Source organism: Zea mays, chromosome 5 (assembly GCF_902167145.1).
Source record: "Zea mays cultivar B73 chromosome 5, Zm-B73-REFERENCE-NAM-5.0, whole genome shotgun sequence".
NCBI lineage: Eukaryota > Viridiplantae > Streptophyta > Magnoliopsida > Poales > Poaceae > Zea > Zea mays.
Window position 1 is genome coordinate 21,575,627 of NC_050100.1, and position 10,381 is coordinate 21,586,007.

The 10,381-nt window shown below is 44.9% G+C and overlaps 1 protein-coding gene across 1 annotated transcript; it reads left to right on the plus strand.

The window, feature by feature from the left end:
• The first annotated feature begins 2,027 nt into the window (after positions 1-2,027).
• Positions 2,028-7,907, plus strand: LOC100274540 (uncharacterized). Its single transcript, NM_001148896.1, has 7 exons — positions 2,028-2,203; positions 5,901-6,532; positions 6,671-6,727; positions 6,831-7,069; positions 7,191-7,309; positions 7,457-7,543; positions 7,645-7,907. The coding sequence occupies exons 1-7, from the start codon at positions 2,078-2,080 to the stop codon at positions 7,729-7,731; spliced, it is 1,347 nt and encodes a 448-aa protein (NP_001142368.1). The 5' UTR covers positions 2,028-2,077; the 3' UTR covers positions 7,732-7,907.
• The last annotated feature ends 2,474 nt before the right edge of the window (positions 7,908-10,381 follow it).

A 10,381-nucleotide genomic window follows, 5' to 3' on the forward strand; every position in this document is an offset into this window, starting at 1 on the left:
CTGATCAATATGTCAATAGGTAAAAACTTGTGGTGCCCCCAGCCCGAATAAGCAAACGGATTGGACTAACAATATGGATTCATTGTCGTACTACCCCACACTTGAGTAGGACAACACACCGGCGATGGATAGACCAGGAAGCACCATGCCATCCCTAGAGTAGGATGACCAGACAATCTTGGTTGCGCTACCATTTAGGTCAGTTTAGTCGGCCTTTGCTTTCGCACAAATCGCCCTTTTGACTTCATTTGTTTTATTGGCCGGTTGTGTGGAATGGCCTTCTTCTTCATATATTTAGCAAGCAGCTGATCAAAAGTAGGGTCGACTCTGCTGAGTCGGCCAAACGTCTTGGAAATGTTTTGCTTCATAGTACATGTTTTAGAACATTGTGGACTGATGGTATGAGGTTGTTGCTGCTTCTGGCCATCTGCAAACCGTTCGACCTTCATAGCCGGACTATCTGCGCCTGTCCTAGACTGTCCGACCTTAGTGCTCGGATTGTCCAGCGTACGTAGGATAGGTGACCATGATCAGGTGTCCGATCGTGCTTGCCCCCCAGCGTCTCTGTTCTTTCTTTTGTCCGAAGCCTTCCGAGTAACCACTTTGCATGACATTTTTAGAGTGCGAGGATCACCAACGATGATATTTTTACATTTGTCTTTATCGGCTATGCATGGCCGAACTAAAACTTTTTTGCTCGCAGGCTCTAATGTGCTGACAGGGACGGGTGGCATGTCGATCTTCATCTCTTGAAATCGCAACCGTCCTTCATTTATAACTGATTGTATTTGCCGACGGAAGACATTACAATCATTAGTATTATAAAAAAAGAGTCATGTCATTTACAATACGCACACTCTTTCCATTCTTCTATCGGGGAATTGTATGTGACAATTTAATGTTACCATTCTTAAATAACGCATCAAATATTTTATCACACTTAGCCATGCCATTAAATGGAGGTCTCAACCTGTTTTTAGGCGATAGCCAATAAATCTCACGTGATTAAATGGATAACCACGCACGAGATAGGATAATCACCCGAGTCAATCAGATCGTAGATGCGCGGACCCTCCGAGCCCTAGGCCAGGTCATCCACCACTTTTGGTGTTCATCAAAACTGAAACTGTTTTATAGGTCTTATTTTCCATCTTGTTTGGCGTAGCTCTCATCGTTGACTCGTAAAGCTATTTAGAGCTATTATTATTTTGTGTGTAGCGCCAAATGACTCTATCTAAAGAGAGTATTTAAAAATATATATGCTACGACAAAAAAAATACCGGAAAATAGAGTCAGAAAAATAGTGGCTACGCACGTAGGGTTCACCTCACTAGATGGACCTAGCAAAGACCAACACGAGTTTTGCCACCTCATCACTTATTTCATCGTAGAAAATTTGCTCACCTTTATTTATTCTATATGGCACGTGATGTTATTTAACTCCCACAAACCTCATCAATCATACGGGACGTAAAAGCACGCGCGGGTGGGTCCGACTATAACAGTGTCGTTTACACTTAAATATAGAGTAGTAAAACATATCTTCTACTGGCGGCTATTTGAGTATATACATGAATGCATGCTTGTTTAGAGTCAACAAACCAACGGTAGTTTAAATATTTGTTTATGTACACCTTTAGCTTTTTTGTTACTATTTAAATGTTTTAAATGTGAGGCACACAAATTGTCGTCAACGACGAAGACTAGAATGCACTAGATGGATCCATTAGTAGGGGGCGATGTGGGGGCAGAACGTTCTAGTCACACTGGCACGTACTCCAGAGAGGCGCGCGCGAGCGCGGAGCAGGCCGGGTCCATAAATTGTGAGCTCGCCCTTTGGAACCGAGAGGCGTTTCCTACCCACCTTACCTTATCATTATTAGCTCCTCCAAGCAAGTCGCACACGACACATCATCATCAACAGCCTGACATGGCCGGCGACGACGGGGCGCACGGCGCGTCGGCGCGGCTGGAGGGCGTGCTGACGGACGCGTCGACCCCGTGGGCGCGGCGCGCGTGGGGCGCGGCCGCCATCGAGCTGCCGCTGCTGACGCGGCTGGCGGCGCCGGCGGTGGTGATGTACATGATCAACTACCTCATGTCCATGTCGACGCAGATCTTCTCGGGCCACCTCGGCAACCTGGAGCTCGCCGCCGCCTCGCTCGGCAACACCGGCGTGCAGATGTTCGCCTACGGACTCATGGTACGTACGCACGCAGCGCATGCACGCACAGCTAGTCATGCATGCATACTACCTTTCTCCTCCGTTTGCTCGGTTTGAATCTTCGATCCGTCGTCGACTCGTGGTGTGGATGCCTAGCTAGTTTTCCCTCCCGATTATCCGGCCGGCCGGCCTCCTCGGTTAGACTGCTGGTTTAGTTTAAATTAAATTAATTCTTTATTCACCTTTAGGTTGCTAGTAGCAGTAGCCAAGGACGAGCTACTGGTAGAGTATACAGAGTGTAGTACAGACTACACACAGTACTAGTAGGAGGCTCCTCCTATATGTGCCAGTAGTGCAGGGGCCCATTAGAAGAACTGGTCTGGACCAAATACAAAGTAGTGCAATATTACGTTTAAAATTGTCGAGGGATGTTTGAATATTGCAGCACGACCAACTTGCGGGTACGTGCGACGTACCTCTTGTCGTATTATTACAATTGTAGCCTAACCAGTAAAGGGAAACAAAGAAAAACACGGACACGACTACACGAGAGGAGACGAGAGGCAGACAAGCCAATCCTACCACGCCACCTACGGCTACGGGACGCCGGCCCGTGACACACGGGGCGAATCTATAGAGATGGCAATACCCACCGGATAATATCTCGTACTCACGACAAAAAAAATAGCTTCACCAAATCACTCATATTTGTTGGTGGGTATAGATTTACCTATACCCATACATACGGGTATGAATCACTTGTCGGGTCGTCAGTCGTCACTCGTACCCACAAAAATGAACTATTTACCAAAATCATATATTATACGAACAAGTATATCCATCTAAACATCATTACATAATTTCTAGTTTCTTTCAATGACCATTCAACGGCGCCATAGATAATTGGATAAGGTAACGACATTAGGATAGTACCACATAATATATTACATGTTCCATTACATGGTTATTAAAGTTGTTAAGCCTTTTATGACATTATCGTCCAAAAAATTGTTAAATAGTCAAAAGAGATATGGATGACTGAAGTCTAAGTTCATGTTTTTAGGCCACGTTTATAATGGGTATTTTATACCTACGGATTAACGGGTATGGGTGAGAGAGCGGAATGTTGTAGTATCCGTTTATCCGTTTGGTGAAGTTTTTTATCCAATAATAATAAAGTCATAGGTACAATATTTAGCTTATATATGCATACTCTATTAGAGTAAATATCTATCCAGGGTCGTGGGTACACTCGGCGAGCCCTCATGCGTCCTGAACCCGGATCTTGAGTTGGGACCGGGACCGGGACCGCGAGCAAACCGGACGAAATCCAGCGGGCATGGGCAAGTTGCCGCGAGGCACCCACGAGAGACCCGCTAAGTACCAAAGCTACTGGCTCCAAAACGGGGGAGGGCAGAGCGTACGTGGCCCGCGCTTTCACGTCGTCCGGCTGCAGTGAGCGGCGTGCTCGCCTGCTTCGTCCCGTTCCCTGCCTGATAGCCAGGTCCGGGGGCGGGCTCACGGCCGGCTAGCGCTGGCCGTCTCCGACGGCGACGCAACGCGATGGGGCTAGCGTGGCGCGCCTTGTACAGCTTGTCACTTGTCAGATGAGATGAGGTTACATACGTGCATGGCCAGAGCACAGGACGGTCGCTATCGTCGGTCGTCCCATGCTTCCAGGCAGCTTTGGGGTGGCCCTCGTACAGCAACCTTCCAAATGGCTAGCTTCCGGTGCTTTCCTTTTGACTCTTTCCATTAAATGATTCGAACTCATTATTATCCCCCCCTCCATCCCCACCCCCACCTACCCCGGATTCCGCTGGGTCCTTTTTGGATCCAAAGCATTTCTAAAATCATTAGCTCGCCCTCTTACTTGGGTCCTAATTAAATGCACTAGACCTACTAATACTTAGTTGGCTACAAAGTTACTATTGGAATTAGCTAACTATTACTACATAATTTTTAGCTAGGTGGAGCCAGCCAATAATTAATGGGTAGTTCATAATATAGCTAATATATAGCTGAACTATTGGCTAGAATGTTTGCATGTCTCCAATTAAAAATATCTAAGAGCGTCTCCAGAAAATCACTCCTCAAAATCAGTTTTAAGGGACATCTAGATAATTAGTGGAGGTAGATTTTAATTCTTTCTCCAACAGATCCCTCAAAGCGGTAGATTGTTTCTGGAGAGCCAAAAAATCCCTCATTTGTAGCTACAAATGAGGGAGTTTTAAGGGCTATGAAAAAATTGGGACCGCTTTAGGGGAAGCTGTTAGAGACATGTTTTTGTGTTTTTCCAAAAAAAAACTAGATTTAGGGGATACTTATGGGGAGCTTTCGGAGATGCTCTAATAGCTACATTATTAGTTAGGTTGTTTGGATGTATCTTACTAATTTTAGCAGGTAAGTATTAGATGTAGTGCACTCAAACTAGGTCTAGTTAATTGCATGGATAATAATCTTTTACCATTTTATGCGCTCTCCTAAGTAAATATGTCTGCGCTAAAATTATTAGTCAAGTGTGCGCGGTCCATATGACCTCGAATAGAGATAAAGGTAGGGGTGGTAATAGACCACGAGCTAATTGTTTCTTCACAATAAATTAAGGTTCTTAAATAATTTTAATAGGAATACAACCTGATTCTAATCCGATTCGAATTTTAAATTTTATAGTGTAGAATCTAGAGCTACGTAGTCATTTTTTTGGTTAAAATGATGTACGTGAGTGCTCAATTATTTGAAAAATAATGTGCAAACACGTATTTGTATATATATGTACATTTGTATCGATCATTTGGACGCCAATATGGATGGCTTCTCACAAAAGAGTGGCGACCTATAAAGTAGTACAGTAGGTTTTATTGAGCTCATCAAGTACTGAAGTCGCATAGATTTGGCCTTTTAGTTGACCTCGTATAAACGAGTGATCATTTCTAAGATACTGCAATGTAGAAAATGGACAAGAATCGTCCAATAGTATAGCAAACTATTAAAGTCTATTTGGTCGACCTATGCCTATGGAAAAAGTTGATTGAGATGCCTGTTATGAAAAAGCGACGACGAGATGATCTGTCGTTCATAGTTCAATCTATCTTATGTGCACACCATCAAGGAGCTAGTGAGTGACTTTTTTAACCTTGGACTAAATCAAACTCAGACACGAGGAGTTCTATCCAACTCAGTTATAGAATTTTTTTTTATAAGATGTCAGCTATAAGGACAAATATAAAATATATCTTCTACCTTTATCTTTATACAAAACTATGAAACGATTCTTTATTCTATTTATTTTAAAACACAGGAAGACAGAAACAGGGTCTAAAATGCTTTAAAATATATTATAGAAAAAACGATTACTTCTTAAAAATTATTAAAATAGTTTATTTGGATGAATTTTTTTGCTTTTAAAAGGGAACACAGCCCGAAAAGCTCAATAACAGGGCCTTTAGTCAGTCGGAGAAAGACGGCGACAAAAGCCTAGGTTTGCTTAAATTTGAATCAACGAATTATTTTTACATAAAAAAATTCTTTGAAAAAACACGAAAACAAAACAAAATCCAGGCCGTTGCAATGCATTGATGGGCCTGCATCGTCACTCATTGTTGACTCTTGCATCATCAGGTAAGCCGTCAGCATACACATGGGCCTTATTGACAGTATCATGAAATGGGCCCGCGTCTGTTTAAATTTTTTTGCTGTGTGATTCACGGTCCCGCCAAAATTGATTTGTTGGCAGCTGGGCATGGGCAGCGCGGTGGAGACGCTGTGCGGGCAGGCGTACGGCGCCCACAAGTACGAGATGCTGGGCATCTACCTGCAGCGGTCGGCCGTGCTGCTGTGCGCGACGGGCGTGCCGCTGGCCGTGATCTACGGCTTCTCGGAGCCGATCCTGGTGTTCCTGGGGCAGTCGCCGGAGATCGCCCGCGCGGCGGCCATCTTCGTGTACGGCCTGATCCCGCAGATCTTCGCGTACGCCATCAACTTCCCGATCCAGAAGTTCATGCAGGCGCAGAGCATCGTGCTCCCGAGCGCGTACATCTCCACCGCGTCGCTGGCGCTGCACCTGCTGCTGAGCTGGGTGGTGGTCTACAAGGTGGGGCTGGGCCTGCTGGGGGCCTCCCTGGTGCTGAGCCTCAGCTGGTGGCTCCTCGTCGCGGCGCAGTTCGCGTACATCGTGATGAGCCCCAGGTGCCGCCACACCTGGACCGGCTTCACCTGGCAGGCCTTCTCGGGCCTCTGGGACTTCCTCAAGCTCTCCGCCGCGTCCGCCGTCATGCTCTGCCTCGAGACCTGGTACTATCAGGTCCTGGTGCTCATCGCCGGCTTGCTCCCCAACCCTGAACTTGCATTGGACGCGCTGTCTGTATGGTGAGTAGCACGTTACCGTTCATTTATCCATCACTATTACATCAATTAGCTGCCAGGATTCAGTTGAGTTGTCTGTATGGTGAGTAACATTAACTGATTCAGTTGAGCTGTTCGTGCTATTATATATCTGATCTACAGCATGACTGTTAATGGGTGGGTGTTCATGATCGCAGTAGGGTTCAACGCCGCTGCCAGGTTCGCAACTCAACTACTGCTACTACTACATCAATTAAGTCTCTCTTACCGGTTTCGTGTATATCCCGACTAATTAACTCCTGAATTAATGAATGGTTTCTAGCGTGAGAGTGAGCAATGAGCTCGGCGCCGGCCACCCCAAGTCCGCGTATTTCTCGGTGTGGGTAGTGACCGCGCTGTCGACGCTCATATCTATCATGCTCGGCGTTCTGGTCCTCTGCCTGCGCAACTACATCAGCTACTTGTTCACGGAGGGCGAGGTGGTGTCCAACGCGGTGGCCGATCTCTGCCCGCTGCTTGCCGTCACGCTCGTTCTCAACGGCATCCAGCCTGTGCTGTCAGGTTAGAGTTCGGAGACTTTCTCCTAATAAAGATAATTAGGACGTTTCTGATCACGATGTGTGGGAGTAGTTCGCGGTGTGATTTGGAAATTATTTTTTTAACAAGCAAATACTTCACACAGGTGTCGCCGTTGGGTGCGGGTGGCAGCAGTTCGTGGCCTACGTGAACATTGGCTGCTACTACATAGTCGGCGTCCCCCTCGGCGCCGTGCTCGGGTTCGTCTTCAAGCTCGGTGTGAAGGTACTGAGCTCGAATAGATGCATGCATGCATATGGTTGTTGGAGAGATGTTTTAGATTTTCTCTGCATTCCGAATGAATGAATGATCAGCAGTAACGTTAACGACGTATGTAATTGTACGCGCATATGTCTCGTGGCATGCATGCAGGGCATTTGGGCTGGGATGATCGGAGGGACCTGCATGCAGACGGCTATTCTAGTGTGGGTCACCTTGAGAACTGACTGGAACAAGGAGGTAGAGATTGCTAAAACTTGCAGAGTAAAAATTAATGATAACAGACTGGCACGCAGCTAATAAAAGAGGTTGCTTCCGTCGTCTGTCTGTTTTTGGTTCAGGTAGAGGAAGCACAGAATAGGTTGCACAAGTGGGAGGCTAACAAGACGACGGAGCCCCTTCTTGCGGGGGTCAGCAATGACAAATAAATAACGTAACTGCGCGCGGATGATCGATCGATCCACAATATCAATCAATCTCCGGCCTTCACCAGTACTAGTTCCCTTCATGCATAATGTTGGGAACTGGCGTCTTTAGATTTTCTGTGCAGTAAATTAAATGAACCACGGTAACGTCAATGTAAACGAATCACGCATGTTTGGTTTGCTTATTTCTTCCGTTTTAATGCTTAACGCACGACGCGACCACTCCTCTGTCCCGTCTGTTCCCAGATCCCAGTTCATCTAGTGATACTCTCCCTCTCTCTCTCGTTGGGGGCGGTTCTCACCGGCGAGGCTGTAGCTGTTGTAGTGCCTCTAGCTGCGGTGGGGCTCGGCGGCGACGGTGTTCGTTAGCGGCTGTAGATGTTGAAATTAAATCAGACACTGTAGTGTAGACCCACTGACCCACACAGGCCTTGTCTTAAAAATCACGACGCTAGCAAGCACAGCGCTTTACACTGTCACTATCAATGTCGATACAGGTATCAGGATCGTTCTACACCGCAAGTCTGTCCCACAACCACAATGCAGAGGCTACCATGGTCGATTTGATGACAAGAGGATCACGGGAGGATTGAAGGGCATTCTGAGAGAAATAAACTTATTTTAACCCTCAATCCCCTCCAAACCTCCCGTGATCTCTGGTCACCAAATCAGCTCACTGCGGGTAAGGGAGGGGATTTTGGGCCCTCAATCCCCTCCGTTACACTTGCTCTGAGACTATTAGATATAAGGCATGTTTGAATCCCATAAGCTAAAACTAACTTACTAAAATAAGTGGCCAGATTTTAGTCACTCTTATCTAGGTCAAGTGACTAAATCAGGGACTAATGTCATTAATGATGTGCAGAAAGACCAAACTACCATTACATACACTGTTTTTCTCACTAATATCATTAATGTTGTCCTTAGCTATCCTTTTAGTCGGTTTTAGCTCTTATGAAGATTGAAATACTTTAGTCGCTTTTAGTTCTTGTTTGAACCTTTAGTTTCTAAAGTAACTAAACTTTAGTCGCTTTTCTTTAGCTCATGGGATCCAAACAAACCCATAGAGTATATAGTATACAATCATATCTCGTTTTTCAAACCCTAACTTCCTTCTCTTCTGCCTTTTCCTCCATGACATAGAAACCAAGTGGAGCTGACATTGCAATCATGGAGCATTTCTGGATTTCAGGGGAGAATTGTACCTTAATAATAACGAATACCAAGGAATTGATTAGAGTGCCAGTAACATCTGTCAGGAACTAAACTTGAAGTTCAAAGAATAGTACACCTGCAAAACTTAACAAATAAGATGTCAGATGCCTTTTCTGATGTAAGAGGAGTGTCGAAGTCGCATATTCCTGCGATGAATGTAATGGAGATACCTTTATAGGGTATGGACTCTGCTCATGCTCCCCATCCTAGGAAAAGGGAGAGAAAACTAGGTGATTCAATTGAAGAAATTGCCACAAATTACGTAGAATCGGGAGAGTTATATAACCAAAAGACTACATATGTCAACAACGATTTCGTCTCTATGATCGTTGTCGCGATTACCATTAATCCCAAGCCAAAGTCCATGGTAGAGTGCTAGAAGCGCTCAGATTGGGTCAAATGGAAAGAAACAACAAAGACATAACTATGTTCACATTCAATGAGATATTCGGGCCTATCGCCTGCATGCCCCCCTAGTGTTACCCTAGTCAGGTTTAAATGGGTGTTCGTCCAAAAGAAAGATGCGAACAATGCGAGGCTATGTAGCACAAGGATTCATGCAGAGACCCTCGTTCCGATGAAACTTACTCCCCGATTATGAGTGGCACAATGTTATGATATCTTATGTCGCTGGAGCAAGTTTAAAATAAAAAATGCATATGTGGTGGACATAGTCATTGCATACTTGTATGGGTCACTAGATTCAGAAATTTATATGAAGGCTCCTAATTGACTGAGAATTATACATTCCAAGTCAAATGGCAACATGTATAACGTTAAGTTGCATAGGGCGATTTACGGGCTCACATAAACTGACGGATGTGGTACAATTGACTTAGCAAATTTCTCCTGAAGAAGGGATACATAAATAATCTAGATTCTCCTTGTGTACTCATTAGAAAATCCCAAAAAAGGGTTTCTATGTCATTTCGGTCCATGTTGATGACATGAGTATCATTGAATATGTGAAGGATACTGAGGAGGCTAGCGTCTGCCTCAAGACAGTTAAAAAAAATGAAAGTCTTAGGGAAGACCAAGTTTTGCTTGGACCTGTAGATCGAGCATTCCTCTAAAAGAATATTTGTACACCAGATGATATATAGTAAGAAGGTCCTTGAGAGATTTAATATGACAAAAGCTCACCCTTTAAAGATCTCAATGGTCGTGAAGCGTGGTGATGAGGAATTGCAGTGAGTTTGCAGCTAGACACAGTGCAAACCCACATATATGAAGTTGCCCCGATATTGCATTAGAAAATTGCTTTATATGAAGTCGCACATAAGTGTTCTTGGCTACGATGGATGACAAATCGCATCCAGAAGTTGTGTGGTTTTGGCACTGCAAATAACCCCACCATTGTAGCATGTGTTGCACAAATGAAAGCAGGATATATTAAGAGTAATATGACTAAACATGTTTCTTAAGTTTTTCTATACTC